The 21,329-nt window shown below is 41.2% G+C and overlaps 1 protein-coding gene across 4 annotated transcripts in view; it reads left to right on the plus strand.

Annotated features, from left to right (window-relative positions):
• Positions 1–21,329, plus strand: part of KDM2A (lysine demethylase 2A) — a 123,266-nt gene that overhangs the window by 82,101 nt on the left and 19,836 nt on the right. For 2 of the 4 annotated variants that reach the window (XM_063434978.1, XM_063434977.1), the window contains exons 13-17: positions 13,853–13,936; positions 15,246–15,515; positions 15,626–15,757; positions 15,860–15,940; positions 19,890–20,491. In XM_063434978.1, coding sequence (XP_063291048.1) covers positions 13,853–13,936; positions 15,246–15,515; positions 15,626–15,757; positions 15,860–15,940; positions 19,890–20,491 — 1,169 coding nt within the window. Of the gene's footprint in view, positions 1–12,734; positions 12,972–13,001; positions 13,213–13,852; positions 13,937–15,245; positions 15,516–15,625; positions 15,758–15,859; positions 15,941–19,889; positions 20,492–21,329 lie in introns of those variants that run through there. The other 2 variants (XM_063434979.1, XM_063434980.1) reach the window with 2 other exon arrangements.

Consider the following 21,329-nt stretch of genomic DNA (forward strand, 5'->3'; position numbering starts at 1 on the left):
TACAGTGTGAGCTGACAGAGGGAGCTGACCGGACGGCGCGGAGGAGGAGAGAGCTGACAGGAGCTGCAGGAGAGGTAAGTAACATCTCTGCAGCCCCCACAGCCCCCCCACTCAACTACCAACCCCACTGGACCACCAGGGAAGGAGCCCCCCTCCCTGGCCAGCTAGCAAGCAGGGAGGGGGGATGAAACAAAAATAAATGAATAATAAAATAATAATAATTAAAAAAAAAAAATAACATTACAAATAATAAATAATAATAAAAAAATATGAAAATAATTAAAAAAATAAATAAAATTGCCCACCCCCCCCAAGGCTCTGCAACACACACATTCATACACACTGCACTCATACACACTGCACTCATACACACTGCACTCATACACACTGCACTCATATACACACACACTGCACTCATATACACACACACTGCACTCATATACACACACACTGCACTCATATACACACACACTGCACTCATATACACACACACTGCACTCATACACACACACTGCACTCATACACACACACTGCACTCATACACACACACTGCATTCATACACACACACACACTGCATTCATACACACACACACACACTGCATTCATACACACACACACACACTGCATTCATACACACACTGCATTCATACACACACTGCATTCATACACACACTGCATTCATACACACACACTGCACTCATATACACACACACACTGCATTCATATACACACACACACTGCATTCATATACATACACACTGCACTCATATACATACACACTGCACTCATATACACACACACTGCATTCATATACACACACACTGCACTCATACACACTGCATTCATACACACACTGCATTCATACACACACTGCATTCATACACACACTGCACTCATACACACACTGCACTCATACACACACTGCACTCATACACACACTGCACTCATACACACACTGCACTCATACACACACTGCACTCATACACACACTGCACTCATATACACACACTGCACTCATATACACACACTGCACTCATATACACACACTGCACTCATACACACACACTGCACTCATACACACACACTGCACTCATACACACACACTGCACTCATACACACACACTGCATTCATACACACACACACTGCACTCATATACACACACTGCACTCATATACACACACTGCACTCATATACACACACACACTGCATTCATACACACACACACTGCATTCATACACACACTGCATTCATACACACACTGCATTCATACACACACTGCACTCATATACACACACACTGCATTCATACACACACACTGGACTCATATACACACACACTGCACTCATATACACACACACACTGCATTCATATACACACACTGGATTCATATACACACACACTGCACTCATATACACACACACTGCATTCATATACATACACACTGCATTCATATACACACACACTGCACTCATATACACACACACTGCATTCATATACACACACACTGCACTCATATACACACACACTGCATTCATATACACACACACTGCACTCATACACACACTGCATTCATACACACACTGCATTCATACACACACTGCATTCATACACACACTGCATTCATACACACACTGCACTCATATACACACACTGCACTCATACACACACACTGCACTCATACACACACACTGCATTCATTATATACACACACTGGAAATAAATATTCAATTAATATAATTTTTTTAGGATCTAATTTTATTTAGAAATTTACCAGTAGCTGCTGCATTTCCCACCCTAGTCTTATACTCGAGTCAATAAGTTTTCCCAGTTTTTTGGGGTAAAATTAGGGGCCTCGGCTTATATTCGGGTCGGCTTATACTCGAGTATATACGGTAGTTTTTTTTTTTTTAGCTGGCTCCTAGATTTTAAACAAATTTGTCAAGTCCTGACCTAGAGGAATTTGTGTACCCTCATGTTCTTAATTAGAAGCTTGCGTGGCACTGAGTCAAGCCAGTACATCCACCGAATTTGGAGTTGCAACCTTTCCTGAGATACGTTGTGGCGCATCTCCCTCAAGTGTTGTGAACTGAAGGGTCAGACCCTACATTGCGTATGACATACCTAACGGACCATTTGACATTGAGCCACATCCTAATTCTAAACCAAATTCTAATCCTTTGACTAACCTTAATCCTAATCGTTCTCCTAATCATAGCAATGTTAGGATTCCCTCTGCTGTTGTCCGCAGAGGAATTCCCTTGATTTCAGCACAGGAATTAATCTTAATTCTAACCCGAACCCTAAAACTAATTCTAAACTGAATACTAATCCTTAACCTAATCTTAATTCCAAAGATTTCCCTATGCTATTATCAGTACTGATATTAGCAAATCGAATTTTGTAGGGATACTATAGGCATGAAAACAGGTTTTAGCTCAAAGCAGTTTTGGTTTATATAGATTGTGCCCTATGTTTATGCAGCTCTAGTCACACCTCCCGTGGCTGTGACTCTCACGACCTGCACAATATCTTCCCTTAGCTGAGATCATAAAGACTGATTATTTCAGCCATGGTGAAACGGTCAAGGCACGGCGTAGGAATAAAGGTGAGTAAAAACACAGTTCTCGTGCGATTGGAGGAAGACAGGTACCCAAACAGTCACACACACACACACACACACACACAATCAGACACACTCTCTGATAGACAAACATCCTGACAGACACACACACATGCTCACAGACACACACACAAATTGAGATTCTTATTTTAATTGAAATCCACCCAGCTTACCTACAGCTCCTTGATGCTCTCTGAAATGATGCCGGGGTAGCAGTGAAGTCATATTCTGGCTCCCGGCATCATTAAACAGCACGCGAGGGAACGGAGAGGAGCTGCAGGTAGATTACTGCTCCCTTGTGCACAACCTATAATGCTCCCAAGCCTCCTTGTGCGGCCGCCTTAAAGGGCGGACATCCCAGGTGCCAGGGCCTTACCTTAGGTTTCTTTGGGAAGCCAAATAAGAGACCTGCCATAGTACTAGTGTCCTAGTTTTGGGTAGAAAACAAATGTGCAAAACTAAACCAAGGATATTTTACTTAATGTATTTTTATTTTTTCCCCTTTGTTATATAAATTCCCACGTGGCTGTAAGTTCTGCTAAATTTGCAGTTACTGTATATGTTTTTACACAATTTTATGCACAGCACATTTTGCTGTTAATGTTATTAAAGGACCAATAAAGTCACCCAGGCCATTTCAATGAAGTACCGTATATCCTCGAGTATAAGCCGACCCGAATATAAGCCGAGGCCCCTAATTTTACCCCAAAAAACTGGGCAAACTTATTGACTAGAGTATAAGACTAGGGTGGGAAATGCAGCAGCTACTGGTACATTTCTAAATAAAATTAGATCCTAAAAAAAATTATATTAACTGAATATTTATTTACAGTGTGTGTATGCAGTGTGTGTATGAGTGCAGTGTGTATGAGTGCAGTGTGTATGAGTGCAGTGTGTATATAATGAATGGAGTGCAGTGTGTGTGTATGAGTGCAGTGTGTATATAATGAATGGAGTGCAGTGTGTGTGTGTGTGTGTATGAATGCAGTGTGTATATAATGAATGCAGTGCAGTGTGTGTGTGTGAGTGCAGTGCAGTGTGTGTATATGAGTGCAGTGCAGTGTGTGTATATGAGTGCAGTGTGTGTATATGAGTGCAGTGTGTGTATATAATGAATGCAGTGTGTGTATGTGTGAGTGCAGTGTGTGTGTGTGTGTGTGAGTGCAGAGCATTGGTGGGGGTGGGCATTTTATTAATTATGATTTAATTATTATTTTAATATTTTTTTTAATGTTATTTTTTTTAGGTAACTATTTTTTTTATTTTATTATTAATTGTTTTATTTTTTTTATGTTATTATTTTAATTATTATTTTTTTTTATTATTATTATTTGTTTTATTATTATGTTTTCGTCCCCCCTCCCTGCTTGTTAGCTGGCCAGGGAGGGGGGCTCGCACTCCCTGGTGGTCCAGTGGATGGGCTGTAGGAAGGGGCTGTCAGGAAGCTGTAACTTACCTTCACAGCAGCTCCTGTCAGCTCCCTTCTCTCTTCTCCGGTGCGTGCAGCTCCCAGGTCATCAGCTCCCTCTGCAACTCTCGTGGCCGCGCGGAGCGTTGCCACGGTAACCCGTGGCAACGCTCTGACCCCGCAGCTCTCGCGAGAGTTTCAGAGGGAGCTGACCTGGGAGCTGCACGCACCGGAGAAGAGAGAAGGGAGCTGACAGGAGCTGCTGTGAAGGTAAGTTACAGCTTCCTGCCAGCCCCCGGTCCATGTCTGTATTATGGCAATGTAAATTGCCATAATACAGACAACTGACTCGAGTATAAGACGAGTGGGGGTTTTTCAGCACAAAAAATGTGCTGAAAAACTCGTCTTATACTCGAGTATATACGGTAGGTACAGCATTTCTGGACACAAAACACCTTGAAATCCATGGGCTACAGTTGAGTTCCATTCCTGTGAACTAAGAATAATAAACTGTGGCTATAATGGGCAGAGGCACACCAAAACTTTGATACCGTTCCATGTTCGGCCAAATTTCTATTTCTGTTAATATTGTTGGCATTTATATATTGCCACCGTATTCTGCGACTCTCTATAATTATGGAAAGTAATATTTGACATACAGAGACCAGAGGTGAAGAAATTCCTGCTCAAACAATCTATGAAGATGTAAGCAGATATATTGTTAGGCATTGTCCTAGAACACTTACTGGTAAGGTGGTCTGACCAGGATTCGATTGCTCCCATCTGCAATTCCACTGATCACAGGATGCTTGAAAATGCTCAACAGCTTATAGCAAAAGTATTGTGGGCTGTGTCAAACCATTTACAACCGCTTTAAATCTCTGAATGGGGCTGTCAACTGCAATCTCTTGTTTTGTTTTTGTGATATGCTCTAATGTCACTACTCTATAATTTGTCAGTGAATTAAATCTTTTCTTTTTCAAATGAACAAAATTCAGACCATAGGCTACATTGGCACACTACGCATCCACAAATATGGAACAATGGATAGATTTGGTTGCCGTTAGTAATAGATATATTTATTTAAAAAAATTGGTCAGACCGAGCCTGGAATGTCCCTTTAAACAAATCTTGAGTTATTAGTCCTGATTGTTAAAGAAACTTAAATGGATTATTCCTTGTAGAACAACAAGAAATGATGTATCTAATGTATAATGCAGAGTGTATGCATAAATGGGATATCAAAATAGCCAATGGACTTATAATAGGCCAGATAGACCAATTCTAATTCAGATAAATAGAAAAAATAATAAAGTTTTATTAAACAAAATATACGTGTGTGCTGTGAAATAAACACCCAAAATTGTGAGTTAAAAATACATGCTAGGGGGGCGGGGCCTGACCGCCGTGCTGACCGGTCGCATGCGGGAGAGGCTCTTGCAAAATCTGGCTGTTTGGGCTGAAAACTATGGCACACATGGCTCTGATTTCAGCATGGAAGTACAGCAAAGTGAGCAGGGAGCTGTGGGTGCTACCGCAGACCCCAAGATCGGGAGTTTTGGGGACCCTGAGGGCTACACGAAACTTTGGAGCCTGCGGCCTAAATGGGAGAGAAGCAGGGTGGACGGCCGCCATCCTGTTTGTTAATCTAGCAGCTACACAGCAGCCCTGTGACACTCCTCACAGGCCCCGCTCCCCCCCCCCCCCCCCCCCATGGGCCGGGGGGGTTATCCTGGCCCACACTGGAGAGATCTGACGCCAACAGGAACAGATCCCACTGACCTTAGCCTGCTCTCAAACAACCGCGCTTTCCAGACAAAATGGCTGCCTCACGGTCTGTACTGGAAAAGCTGACTACCAGCAGACAGGAACCACAACACTGCTATGAGCTGACTGGAGCACCCACCCCTGGACTGTCTTGCCACACCAGCAAAGGAGTTTGCAGCCCGAGCATTTGTACCAGGCAATTGGGTCCGGTCCCCTACTGCTGCCTTCCTGGGCATTGAGACCTGCGAGGATGTGCCTCACACCGCAGCCCAACGCCTGGACGGATCACCCCGAACAGGATCTCTGGGCACAGGATCAGGGCTCAAACTGACGGAGCGGCACTCACTGGACTCTCCTACCTGCCATCGCTATGCACACAAGTCAGCGGCGGGAGTGTGCCGACGAGTACAAACCGGAGGGGCATGTGTTCTGCTCTTGCTTGTAGTGCCTATGTCGATTTATTTATTTTTTATCAGTTTGTTTCTCATCTCCTTTTTGCATTATTTTAGCACTGAACTAAGCCTCCCATGTTATACACCACTATAATTGCGCTGTGTATCATATAGACAAAGCGAGCAACGAGACTGTTCTAAAATGTCTTGAATCTTAATGCTTCACCTACTCGGTGTTTAAGCTACTCAGGCCTGTCGTTATTACATAGAATGTATGTCTTACAAGTAAACACAAATAGGCATAATAGTAGTGATGCATAGATGGTAGGGCGAGGATACTCTACAAGATAAGCGTGATCTAACTTTACACCTCAAGCATGTTAACCTTAAAAGTCTGAGACTAGCCAACTATATTGTTATTAACTGTTAAGACATTTAGACTCTTCTGATACCCTTACCTATCTTTCAATAACATAAAATGTGCATTATTTCTCATGTCACACAATTGTTAAGCTCTACCTGACGTTAAGCGTGCACAAGCTGTTGTGGCTGTGCAACCTTGTATGTCTTACCCATGCACGAATAAAATAAAGAATTAAAAAAAAAAAAAAATACATGCTAGACGAATCTGTAATACAGATACAGGACGTCTAGCCCACCAATATAAAAAAACGGTAACTGTCAGTAATATAGCAGACTAGAGAGCAGAGCACCGAGCTGCGAGCTGGACAATTGATTACACAGTCTATCTCGTCAGGTAGCAATAATAAGCTGATGGATTACAAAGTTAATCAAAAAGTCTGCAACACTAATAAATTAGTAAATCTGCAGCACTAGTTACTTAGTGAGTGATATGACAGCAGAGAATGGAAGAGGAATAGTCTGATCGCTAGGTTGAGATAACGAAAGACTAAAAGATCGCTGATTTAATATGGCGGGCCTCTGCCCGCACTTAGCTGAATTAGCGGTTACAGACAGAGAACACGTCACTGTCAGTGATAGTGGATAATTAGTTCAGAATGGACAATATTCTGACAGTTTGGTAATTGATGCTGCAGTCAGTCCTTATAGGCAGCAATAATATGCTTAATAATCATCAAAAACCTCAATATATCTATCGTAATTAGTCTTTCCAAGTAGCAGTGATATGTCTGAAAATTATATCAATCATCGGTATATCCGTCGTTAACGATTTTAAACAACTGGCAATGATATACCAAGGAGCTTATTGAAATCCTCAGTGTCTCAGCCGTGGCAACTAGTAAATAATTCTAACGATGAATGGTTGCAGGGAACGAGAAAAAGAAACAAATTAAATAGTAATTATGTAGCATTCGGACGGGTATACAGAGAGTAAGGTCGGTACACCCGGCATCTGTCTACGATACTAGAACTGACAGTTGAACAAGTAGAGAGGTAGGGGAAACAAAAGATACAGATGAAGTTGCGGTAGACAGAGCTACAAAGTATCTATTGAAAGTAGCACTCTGTGTGCTACGGAGGCTGTTGTTGAATAAGAATATAAACAACCCCTGTAATGGTGTACCCCGTGCCTTCAAGGGCACCTAACCCCAACCCCCAGGTAGTAAATCTCTAAAATGTTAGAACAAATCAAAGTGAGGTGAAAAGGAAAAAATAAAGTAAATGAATAAATATATTAAGTAGGACAGCGCGGTCACCAGTCCGTGCACTGCACTAGGGATCCAGAAGTGCAGTACACCCTAATCCTCTGACGCGCGCATTTCGCTACACCTAGCTCGTCAGAAAGGAAACGATTGGTGTAAAATGCCGGGTTTAAAAATGCAAAGGAATCACCTGATTGGTCCAATCTGGGCCGTTCCTAATTGGTTGAAAAAGTGTGACGTGACGGAGAACGGAGTAGACCTTTGTGTGAATTCGTTAACCCTTAGTGACCGGGTTAGAATTCACCCGGTTCACAAAGGGATGAAGCTGCTAAACGGATGTTGCTAGTAATAGTGCATTCTGTTAGCTACATTTGGGCACATTCAAAAGGATCCACATAATTGGATTTTAGGGGTAGAAGCCTAAAATACAATCAAATGTGGAAACAACTATGTACTTATTATAGAGGTTCATTTGAAAATAGGAGAACCTTGTTGAATATAATAGAACCCCAGGATACCATAAATGGATCTTTATTAGGTGAATTTAGGATGGGACCAAAAAAAGGTTTAAAAGAGGACATAGCTAGACGGAAAATTATGAGATTTCAACTAGAACAGGTTCTATATATAATATAGGCAATAAATGGAGATCATATTAAATGATCAATAATGGTGATTTTGTGCCAGTATCTTAGTTCTAGGAGTCACTTGATGTTGTACTACAGAGATGATATAATGAAATACAGTGAACATTCAGTGTGATCCATGGTACAACTATCTAATATAAATATTGTATTTGTGTCTTAATAATGGTTCCATTCTACCACTCCTGCCAGTTTTTATGTATGAACAGGATAGTTCAGAGGTACAGATGTGGTGTCAATATTATTCATTTGGGGAGTCTATTCATCTACCCCTAAAAGATGGTGAAAAAAGGGGGGACATAATGACCCAAAGAGAAGCAATAATAACTATAGATGTAATGTTGACACTATACTAGTAGGGATGATGAGAAGTAGCAACTGTTAGTAATTATTAATGTATGAAAGGGGTAAAGTTGAATTCTTCATTGAGGCCATCAGGTGCCAATGTCTTTAGAATGGATATCCATCTGGACTCTTTCATGAGTAATATTTTGTTGAAATTCCCCTTTCTAGTATTTAGAGTGAGTTTCTCTAAGGCCTGGAAAGTTAATTTTGTGGGTCCCCCACAAAATTAACTTTCCAGGCCTTAGAGAAACTCACAAAATTAACTTTCCAGGCCTTAGAGAAACTCACTCTAAATACTAGAAAGGGGAATTTCAACAAAATATTACTCATGAAAGAGTCCAGATGGATATACATTCTAAAGACATTGGCACCTGATGGCCTCAGTGAAGAATTCAACTTTACCCCTTTCATACATTAATAATTACTAACAGTTGCTACTTCTCATCATCCCTACTAGTATAGTGTGTATTCGTGTGTATCTAATGCGGCTCTACTAGTTCGTTTCTTTTTCTCGATTATTCCTTGTAGTTTTATCTCGGAGAAAAATAAGCAAATATTATGATACGTTTTCTCTTGAATATGTAGAAATCCTATTTCTACACACAAACTCTCAAAAGCGATATTAGGGCATGTATGCTCTGTACCACGTTCCTGCTAAACCATACTACAGGAGAATGCTGGTAGGGTGTTTGTGAAGAGATGTGAGAGCAGGAGGCACGTGCATGGGGTGAGGGGGAAAAACCCCACAAGGGAGTGGGAAGATGGGGACAGAGATACAAACAGGAACCCTTTTTCATAGAAAATTAGGACTAATTAAATCAATAATCCCCCTCACACAATGTATAAACTGAGGACCATGCAGCACATTGATAGTGCATTCAAACACGGTCGTTGCACATACAGAAAGATTGCCACATTCACAATGCACGCACATGGCCTCACTGACATTACACACATAGAAATGCATGCCATTGCACAAGAGAAACACGTCAAGCCTCATTTATAACACAGGATCTCGTACAGCAAAGACCAAAGAGTAGCTTTATGAACCAAGTGCCTCTAAAATTAACCTATAGGATCTCTGACGTTATCCCATAATACTGTCCAGCAGATATGTAGTTTGATCTCTGGTAGCTAATCTGTTAATCAGACTTGTGAATTGAGCTGTACACTGCTGTTTGTTTCAGATGGTTAATCTAAATGAATGAATAAGACTACACAGGTAAATCCCAGCAGTAACTAGCTGTGTGCAAGGAGATGTCGCAGGGAACCTCTTTGCACCCTAACCTATAAAATAGTGATAAGTATTTGGAGTGCCCCTTTAGCGATTTCTATAAAGCTTAGATTGAATACATTGGAATGTTGCATGCATAGCTTGTTATTGCATTGTTATTTCAAGGTAGGACTATTTTAGGACCACATTTTTGAACATTTAAAAAAAATGGGCAGTTTCTACTTCCATGTCCTATCAGTAGCTGGCAGCAGCTGATGATGGAAACATCCATCTTACTTATTCATGCTCCTTGCCTATCACATTGCATCCTGCAATAAACAAGACCTATAGCTTGTCCCTAGTGACATCTTCCATAAAAACTGTTTGTCCGTGCCCCATACCCAACAGTCACCATTAGAAACCACCCTAGGCTTTTATTTATAAAAAATAAAGACCTACAAGTAACAATGCCTCTTAGGCATATTGTGATATTACATTATTTTTCCTGGACTGCAAATTGCACTAACCTAATTAGATTGATATCCTAGCTGTATCAAGCACTCTACAAATCAGAGCAAATTTATTTTTTATTATAATTAAAGGAACACTATAATGTCAGTAAGATAAATATGTATTCCTGGCACTAAAGTGGTAAAATAACTAAGTTTCTGGCCCCATCTCGACACAGTAAAAATTAGATTTTACCTTTTTTCCAACACTGTGCACACCTGCTGGCCCCTCCTCTGTGGCTGAGATCATCAAACTTGATGATCTCAGCCAATCCAATGCTTTTCCATAAGAAAGCATTGGGAGGCTATTGCGTATGCGCAGCAAAAAAACTGCACTAATCAGCATCTGAATCAATGCATCTTCATGGAGAATGTTCAGTGCCTCCATGTAGAGCATGGAGATGGTAAACGACAGTGCTGCAAGTGTTACTAGGCAGTAATGTAAATACATAACATTAAAAAGCCTGCAGGTACAGGCTATAGACACCAGAACAACTACATTAAGCTGTAGTGGTTCTGGTTACTAGAGTGTCCCTTTTAAAGCGCTAACAAATTCTGCAGCGTTGTACATTGGGTGGACTAACAGACATTTATTTACACTAAGATAAGTTGGACATTCAGGACAGAGGGTGTTAATGACCCTGCTCAAATGATTTATACATTCTAAAGGGAGTGGGGTAAACACAAGGGCAGGATATATTTAATGCAAGGGAAAAGTTGGTTGAAAGGATAGTTTACAATTAAAGGGACTCTCCAGTGCCAGGAAAACAATCCATTTTCCTGGCACTGCAGGTCCCCTCTTCCTCTCACCCCCCCATCCCAGGTTGCTGAAGGGGTTAAAACCCCTTCAGTGACTTACCTGCATCCAGCGCCGATGTCCCTCGGCGCTGGTTCCGGGTCCGCCCACACTCCTCTCCCGCCGACGCCATCCAGCAGGGGAGACCTATTGCGCAAGCGGCCGCTGACGGGGAGACTTAAAGGACCACTCTAGGCACCCAGACCACTTCAGCTTAATGAAGTGGTCTGGGTGCCAGGTCCTTCTAGGATTAACCCATTTTTTCATAAACATAGCAGTTTCAGAGAAACTGCTATGTTTGTGAATGGGTTAAGCCTTCCCCTATTTCCTCTAGTGGCTGTCTCATTGACAGCCGCTAGAGGCGCTTGCGTGATTCTCACTGTGAAAATCACAGTGAGAGCACGCAAGCGTCCATAGGAAAGCATTTTGAATGCTTTCCTATGTGACCGGCTGTATGCGCGCTCAGCTCGTGCCGCACGTGCGCATTCAGCCGACGGGGAGGAGAAGAGGAGGATCAGAGGAGGAGAGCTCTCCGCCCACCGCTGGAAAAAGGTAAGTTTTAAACACTTTCCCCTTTCCAGAGCCGGGCGGGAGTTGGTCCCTGAGGGTGGGGGCACCCTCAGGGCACTCTAGTGCCAGGAAAACGAGTGTTTTCCTGGCACTAGAGTGGTCCTTTAATGCGCGCCGCGCACGCGCATTAGACCTCCCCATAGGAAAGCATTGGAAATGCTTTCCTATGGGGATTTCAGCGACACTGGAGGTCCTCACACAGCTTGAGGACATCCAGTGACGCTATAGCACAGAAAATCTGCTACAAACAAGGAAGTGACCTCTAGTGGCTGTCTAGTAGACAGCCACCAGAGGAGGAGTTAACCCTGCAAGGTAAATATTGCAGTTTATGAAAACTGCAATAATTACAGTTTCAGGGCTAAGGGTAGTGGGAGTTGGCACCCAGACCACTCCAATGGGCCGAAGTGGTCTGGTGCCTGGAGTGTCCCTTTAAGGTTTAGCTGCAAATGTTTTTTTTTGTTTTTTTTTTGTTAATGTTTGTTTTTTCTTTAGCTGCACTAATTCTGTACAGTTTATTCTAGGAAAAATGTTTTTTTGGGGGGGGACTGGAGGTGGGATTCCTTATACTATATAATATGAGGCTTATATGGCTTAACTCACATATATAAAAATGTCCTAATTGCTCTGGTCCGGAAACGCCGTGCATGTTAGCCAAGGTTCTGATGTTATCCAGGCGGGATCTCATATGTCATGTATACATTCAGGTGTGTGTTTCTGTGTTGCTGTTTAGTACACAGCCCCCCTTGGCCGGACACTCGGTCACTGTCTGTCAGATAGTTTTGCGCAGAGCTTCTCCCAGCCTGCGGTGGGCAGAGCCTGCATTGACTCCCACAGGGAGACTCCCCTCCGCCGACACACAGGAAGAAACCAGTTGTGCAGAGGGGAGGAGAATCCTCCTTCAACCAATAGGATTTCTGTATGACCACCCCCGCCTTTCCCTCTTCCTTCCTTCCACGGGCTCTCCTCCTCATCTCCCTGCTCTTTGTGTGTCTGACTGGTGTCCCCGCCTCCTGCAAAGCACTGCTGGGAAGAGTGTGTAAGCAAGACAGACCTCTGAGAGGGAGTCACAGGCAGAGCAGGGTAAGCTGCTGGCTTTTATTCCCCTTTCCACGAGGCGAGCCGCAGCGTGCTCTGTGTTCAGATAACATGCTGGCTAGTGGGAGCTCTCCATGTGGCAGTCAGTGTCAGCACAGAGCCCGGAAGTAGAGACGCCGAGTTCCATGGAATGTGGCAGCCAGTCCCAGAGACACAGGAGTCTGTGCAGAACAGGCGCATAATGACTGCAGAGCTGCCACACTCAAACAATCCCTCCCACTCCAGCGTGAGAAAGCAGGAAATGTCCTAGAGCTGTGTGGGTCAGGGGGAGCCTGTCAGTGCTCTCATCCCACACCATCCTCGCATTATTCGTTTTACTATAGTTTTTCTGGCCTTTTCGTGTTGACATCTTTCCTTTAAGCTTGTTTTACTTTTTCATATTTTATCTACCGCTTACTCAGACGTCTTATGTTTTTGTCATTGCCTATAATTATAATACAGCTTTATAAATGTATTCCTCAATGTTGGCATTTTTGGCTTTTGTCACTCACCGCCTTTGAGTTAAATCTGTGTGTTGTGACACCTTGTACTGTGTGCCATAGTTCAGTGAATCAGTACTGTAGAGTATTACTGACTTTGTTACCAATTTGTACTGTTAGTCTTGTATTAAGGGCTTTGATATTTATATTTATTTATTAAGTGCAGTCTGCAGTGGCATGTTTGTGTATTGAACGTTGTGTGTGTGCGTATGTATGTATGTGTTTGTGTTTTTCCCATACATTTTTATGTCAAGCTCTGGTTAATTTTGACTGTTAGTGAAAAGAGAAAGCAAATTTATTTTCAATTGCTATAACAGATGTCCCCTCCTATTCTTCCTCCTTTTTTTGTTATTTTGTTTGGTTTTGCCTTTTCCTGGAGGGTAACAGAATCTCTTAGAAGAGCATGCACAAGATCCACCTGAGCTTGCACTGACTGGATTGCCGATTGTTCATTGGCCGAAAAGACATCAGGTGAGATGATGAAACCTGCACCAAAATGCTATGCCATCGCATTCCGATCTCTCTTATTTTCACTTTTTTTTTCTTTGATACTGTGTATATGCAATCTTCTGTCTGTAGGTGACATTAAAGGAACACTAGTGTCAGCAATACAAAAGTGCATTCCTGACACTATAGTGTTAAAAAACATTTTAGGTGACCAGCCATTGCCCTGATACAAAAAACATAAAATAAAACCCTTGTCTATGTTTTTGTTCCCCCCCTGACTGAAATCATTAGAATTGACTATCTCCGTCAATTAAGTTCTTTCCCATGCATAGAGATGCTTTGAGTGACTGCCGCTACAGGTGTTACTAGGCAGCAATGTAAACACTACCCTTTTCACCGAGAAGGCAGTGTTTACATTAAAAGGCCTGCAGGGACTGACTGTACACACCAGACCAACTAAATTAAGCTGTAGTTGTTCTGGATACTATAGTGTCCCTTTAATTATTGTGTTATTTGAAGAGATTTCTTTAAAAACTCGATTGTTGGGGTATTTGAAATCATTCAAATGCTTGTTTATTTTAATATCTAGTTTATCATGTTACTGATGAATTCTAAATATAGGAACATTTATGTAGCTGCTTATGCTATTCTTCTAATTAAAATGGCTACTTCAGGTATGCATGCATTTATTAAAATTGGTGAAATCTAAATATTGATTAGACCTCTTATAGTGTGATATTTGATTAAGGTATGATCAAAAATATATAATTTGATCCTACAAAATACCATCTATTTTTTTTTTTTTTTTTTTTTTTTTTACTTTTACAGACCAGCTTTATTTATTTAACTTATGTTGAGCTTTTAGTTTACCATTTTGTAAAATGATTGAAGCAGTGTACTTTTGAAATATAAAGTTGGTTGCCTTGATAAATTGGTACTCTTAAGGTGTGATAAGTGAAATAATCATTTTAGATGTTTGGTATATTCTTTGCACAAAAATGTAAGCAAAACATTGTATTTATTTTTAGTTTTTGTTTTGATTGTGATAGGACTGCTAGTGGGGAACCTGATTAATAACATGGGTAAAATTTGCAGGGAGGAGGGGGTGTAGAGATTAACTTTGGTTTTCTTCAGGGTTACACAACTATGTTATGTATGTGAAGTATTGAATTTAATTAGCTTAATTTACTGCTGCTTACATGGAAAAGAGATCAGTTTTGTTTGCTTGTTTCTTATTTTTAGTCTGTTTTTGTTTACCTAATTTACTCTTTGCCGCGCCTATTATTGCAATAGTTGGCATATGCTTTATGTTTTACTTATTTATTTTTGCCAGTACAAGGTTTACCTTCGGCCCAAAATTCAGTTTACCAAACCTCACACGATGCGGCCAGCTTCCCGCCACATCACAGCACCTCCTCGGCCTTCTAGCACTTTTTCTGGAACCTCTGCCTCCTCTGGTGCTCGACGAAGACGTGTTAGATGTCGGAAGTGTCAAGCATGCATTATGAGAGAGTGCGGAACATGCCACTACTGCAAAGACATGAAGAAATTTGGTGGCCCTGGTCGAATGAAACAGTCCTGTGTGTTACGGCAGTGCCTTGCAGTAAGTTTCTTCTATTTGTTACTAGTGCAATATTCTGGATACAGCATTACCTCATATATTCTACCTTTGTTTTGCTTACCTTCCCTGATGTAGTAATATCATTCTTTCAGCCCAGGCTACCTCATTCTGTGACTTGTGCCCTATGTGGAGAAGTAGACCAGACAAATGACTCACAAGATTTCGAGAGAAAACTAATGGAGTGTTCAGTGTGCAATGAGATTGTGCACCCTGGTTGCTTAGAGGTGTGTGTTTATAAGATACATAATACCTTAAATTGAAAGATGCAATTGAGTCTAGCTTTGTACAGCAACGTCCCTAAGATACTTTTCTCTTTTCTGCTGTAGATGGACGGTGAAGGACTACTAAGTGACGAGCTCCCCAACTACTGGGAGTGCCCCAAATGTTACGATGGACAGAAACATATGGTAAGAAAAAAACTGTGGAAGAAAAAGCTTGGAGTGTTAAATATTCACATGGTTCATGTTTCATGCCTGGGATTGTATTTCCAGACATTGTCACTTGTCAACAGAAGGTTAATCGCCATCACTACAAGAACATCATGAGATTATAGGTTATAGCAGAGTAATGAAAACAGTTGCTGGATGAATGGTGGTGCTTATGTAGTTGCTACATGGAATCCATCATGTTGTTTCTCTACTGATGTTTAAAACTCAGTGCTTGGTAATTTAAAACTGGGCTAGGAAAAATGCAAAAGGCAGCAGACAAGATTTGCAGCTTTTGCAAGTTGTTTTTATACACCAAATTGCACGATTAAATGCATGCATGTTATCTACAATGCAGTGTGATTGTTTTGTTTTTGTATTTGGACCATTGAATGTCCCTTTGTGGGATTGCTGAAGTCTATTGGGATATTGGGGAGCTGGAAATTTACTCACCACCACTTAGTGAATTTTAAATGTAAGACCAAAAGAGCCAGTTTGGCTTTTAAATTAAAATTTGCTTTGTATTCACTTTAAATTCCCTACAATTATAACTTTTGTGAATAACCTTGTGAGTGCATGAGTAAAGCGTTAATCACAAGAAAAGCAGGACAGTGCATAGTAATTGTCCCTCAACTTTACTTCTCTGTCAGTGTGATAAATACAATGTAATCTGCTTGTTATGAATGTTTTATTCCCTATACATTGAATTGTGGTGATTTAATTTGGAAAAATTCTCTAACTCACTATAGAATGGTTATTTTAGCCTTAATTTTCCAGTTTGTTTTGTAATTCACTCCATATCACTGTTTGTGAATTAACTCCCCAAGTACCAATATGTTTAACCCCTTAAGGACACATGACATGTATAACATGTCATGATTCCCTTTTATTCCAGAAGTTTGGTCCTTAAGGGGTTAAATGTCACAAGTGCCTGTGCACAGCTACCTGCAGGAGGAGAGCGATATGCAGCTCTCTCCTTCCCTAGAATCTCCTAACACTGGCACACAAATTATGAAGTAGTAATATTAGAGCATGCCGCAAAAAAAAAAAACAAACACAGGAGATTGCAGTCGACTGCCCTATTAACAAAAGATAGATACATTTTGGCCTATTGTGTCCTACGTATCCCTCTGCTGGGTCATCTTTAGAAGATGAAATAAAATTAATTACCTCCAGAAACCGGTGTTTTGTGTGTTTGTTTTTTGTTTTTTTTGTTATAGATTCTTGCTTTAGTTTGAATTTAACCAGGCTGGTATCTGAGTTATCCAGACTCCCTAGTGATAGTACCACATTCTAAAGGATGCATCAACTATCCTCTATAGACGATAAACTATAGATACTGCTTTGAGGGTAACAATATTCTTCTAGACAGCCACTAGAGGGCACTTCCTGGTTTCTAGCACAGGAAAGCTGTGCTAGAGTGTCGTGGACGTCCTCACGCTGTGTGAGGACCTCCAGCGTCGCTCATTTTCCCATTTCCCCCCCCCCCCCCCGAGAATATAGATAGAAAAAAATACCGGCACTCCTAGGCTTTCCAAGAAAGTATTTAATATTATTATTATTTATCCAGAGGATATGATCAACGTTTCAGCTCCACTGCGGAGCTTTCATTAGGACACGAACAACATTTAGAAAAATGAAAGGCTTAAATAGGAAGCTAAATTCGGGTAAGTACTCACATTTACAGCTGGAGCTCATTCCCTGATTCCGCCCGGTGTGCTCAGGTCGCATGTGTGTTCACTTCCGGGTATGGACATGTGATCAGCTACTGCAAAGAGACCGTTCCGATAGGTCAGGCACACCACGTTTCCCGGGTAACCATGGGTGCATTACCTCATTGGTTAATCTCCTGTGTACTGGAGCCAATAATCATATTAAAGCTTCCTATTTAAGCCTTTAATTTTTTAAATGTTGTTAGTGTCCTGATGAAAACTCCGCAATGGAGCTGAAACGTTGATTTTACCCTCTGGAATAAAGAATATTTTCTTGGAAAGCCTAGGAGTGCCGGTATTTTATATATTTATATCTATATCTCTTTTTATTTATAGTTGGATATTCATGTATCTATATAGCATCAACAGATCTATATAGATGCATATACTATTTTTTTTTTTTTTTTTTTTTTTTTTTTAAATGATCCTTAAAATGAATTTTACCTTCACCACCACCAGAGAGAAGGTGGAAAGTGAATGTCTCTACTGACAGTTTCAGGAGAGTTAAAATTAGGTATTTGATAATGATTGCTGGGGCGGGATTTAAAGAGCACTTTCAGGGGTCGAGCATAAAAAAATAAAATGGGGAGGAGGGGAAAGCAGCAAAAGTAACCACTTCACAACTAAAGTAGTGATGCGGTTGTACACAGTGACATAAGAAAAAAATAATTGGCAGGAACATTGCAGAGTTTAGCAATTTCAGTGCCAAGCACTTTTAACTGAAATGTTTAATGGATAATCTCTCCCCTCCCCGAGCCCTTCCTTATATGAGTTAAGTGTAGTGCCAATATAATGGGCATGGCACAGGGATAAGGAACTGGAGATAACTAAACACGCTCTTACTTACCTTCCCAGTAGCCCTCTTCAGCTCCCCTCTCTAAATCTTGTGGCCTGTGTTAGACGGGGGAGCTGAAGGGAGCTGCTGGGAAGGTAAGTAAGAGTGTGCTGGGCCCCCTAGGATCCTGATGACGGCCCTGCTATGCAATATTGGTATCTTTATTGGCCGATAACGATATTGCTGAAAATGCAGAATATCAGCCAGACCGATAATCAGTCGATCCCTAGAGGGTAGTAATAATGATCACCTGCATGTCATAGTAGCTTCTGAAACATCTTTAAAGATTTGTGTGTCTGTTACTTCCCCCTCCCTGCCCTGTGGTCTGCTTACCTATATTTTGTAGCAAGGCCGAGTGGACCATGGTAGAGGATCTTCTGTACTCTACCCAGTCTTACAGGAGCCATTAGTCGCTCCCAGTGAGCACTTTCTGTTAGACCGTGTAGAAGATCCTCTACCACAGACTGCTTGGCATATGATTGAACGCGTACGACTATGCTCATCTCTTTCCCCATGCTTTTATGGGGGGGTGAATCTAAATATGGACAAGGACACTATGGTGCTCTGTTGTTCCTAGATCATATTATTGGAGTACATAATATATGTTTATATAGCTGACATATACTCTATGATTATATAACACATCTTTACTCTATTTTTAACCATAGCAAACGTTAACTTGGCTAACCATAATTTGTATTTATTTTTTTCATTTTGCAAAAAGTGCAGCTTTCAACACTTGTATAAATTAACCTGGTAAGAGCCCCCAGGATTCCAACCATGCAATCGGCCTGTTACTTTATGGTTTGGATTGTTCAGTGGTGCTAAACTCAAGAGGCAGCAATTGCCCAGAGCACCTGCCTTGCAAAAATTCTCATTGAGCTGCATTGGAATGTCTGTGATTGGACAGCCACTGAAGGTCTGGGATAGGAAAGATGCAAAGTGTTTGCAAAGGTAGCAGACAAGATAACTGCAGGTTTTGCAAGCTGTTTTTAGATATACCCTCAAAGGGAAAAAAAGCATAATTAAACTTATTTTATTTGGGCAGTGAAGTGTACCTTTAACCCTACATGAAATTAACCCTAATTGGGAACTTAATTGAGTAATTTAGTAGATTAATCAATAGCTTGTTGCACCAGTGGATACATCCATACAAAGAAGCGCTCTACCTCTCGCTTGTGCTCTCCTTCTCCCTCCCTCCCTCCGCCCCCCCCTTCCTTCCTTGTCTGCTATATGTCTATTGACCTATATTTTTCATAACTCCTTTGCCATTACCTGCTCAGTGTGACTTCTAATATTTGGTTTATCTCTTACATATTTGTGGTATACATCATGTGCCGTTGTATTTAATGTTCTGTTTCACTGTAAACATCTTTCTTCACAGAAACGCAAGGCTGTTGACACCTGTGAGAGTGATCCCCACTTTCCTGCCAAAGTTTTGCGGCCTCCACTTGGACAGTCTCCTCCATCCCCACCATTGCTCCTCCTTACACCATCACCACCTTCTGGTCCTCCCTCTCCACCTTCTGCGACACCTCAGATCATCCTTGCCAGCCGCGAAGAACGAGCGAAGAGGCGTCAGCTAACCCGTGAGAAAGAAAATCACCCCAGTGGTCGGGAGCAGTCTGAGGCAGATAGAATGCGACTTCGGGGATCCTACCTCACAGTCACACTCCAGAGACCCCCCAAAGAACTAAGTTGCTCTTCAATCGTACCTAAGTTACAAGCCATCACACCAAATCCTCGACAGCCAATTCGCCCAACTCCTCCTCAGCCTCCTGATTATGAAGAAGATGAAGAGGAGGAGGAGGAGGAGGATTATGAGGATGACGACGACGATGAGAATGAGGAAGAAAATGGGCTGACGTCAGGCCAAAGAAGGGAGCACATGTCCATGCAGAAGGATGTCTGGCACTCTGTCTTCCAATACCTAACACGCAAGGAACTCTGTGTGTGTATGAGGGTCTGCAAGGCTTGGTATAAATGGTAAGTTTTAATTTTAGATCTGTTTATCTTTTGTCTTATATTGCCTCTATCCTTAACAGACAATCATATGTATTGAGGCATTGATATTTGACAATATAAAGGTTGTTACGTTTGAAGTAGTCCCTCTTAAGGGGAAATTTTATTTTATTTTTTATTTATGTATATGTAATCAAAATTATTCAACCAACATTGAAAATCAGGTTTATTGTCAAAATGTACGTACTTTCAGCTGTTGGCAATGAACATTTCAAACAAAAGCAATTGAAATAGCTCTACACAACTAATGCTTCAAGTGGTTTCCCCAAATTCAACTGAAAATGCAACTTATAATGACTTCTCCAGTCTCAAAATTATTGAACCCCTTCATGGCAAGCATCATCAGTACTTAGTAGAGCACCCTTTTGGTGTTATGACCTGCTGCAAATGAGATGCTCAGCCAGACACAAGGTTCTGACAGTGTTCCTGAGAAATGCTTCATAATGTTGTCGTGATTATACTTAGCCTGCACGCATATATGTTGTCACAGCTCCAGTATCCATAATTTGTCAAACCCATACCATATTTGCACAATGTGAGCAGGACCATTTACAAAAATATACATAATAGACTTTTCCATAATTCAGTACCGATCTACAAGAAATAAAATCAGTTTAATGGTGACCTTTTGTAAAACACAGTTAAAGGAACAGTGCACATATAAAACCAAAAATATATAAAATTTTACAAGGCGATTTAAAATCACCTATTTCAGCAAACAAGTATGGGGATTCACTTTCACCATTTGGCCATATTGTGTTAAGCCCACCACTATGTCACAGTACCCCAATATTGGTGGGTG

The sequence above is a fragment of the Pelobates fuscus genome, chromosome 10, assembly GCF_036172605.1.
Source record: "Pelobates fuscus isolate aPelFus1 chromosome 10, aPelFus1.pri, whole genome shotgun sequence".
Taxonomy (NCBI): domain Eukaryota; kingdom Metazoa; phylum Chordata; class Amphibia; order Anura; family Pelobatidae; genus Pelobates; species Pelobates fuscus.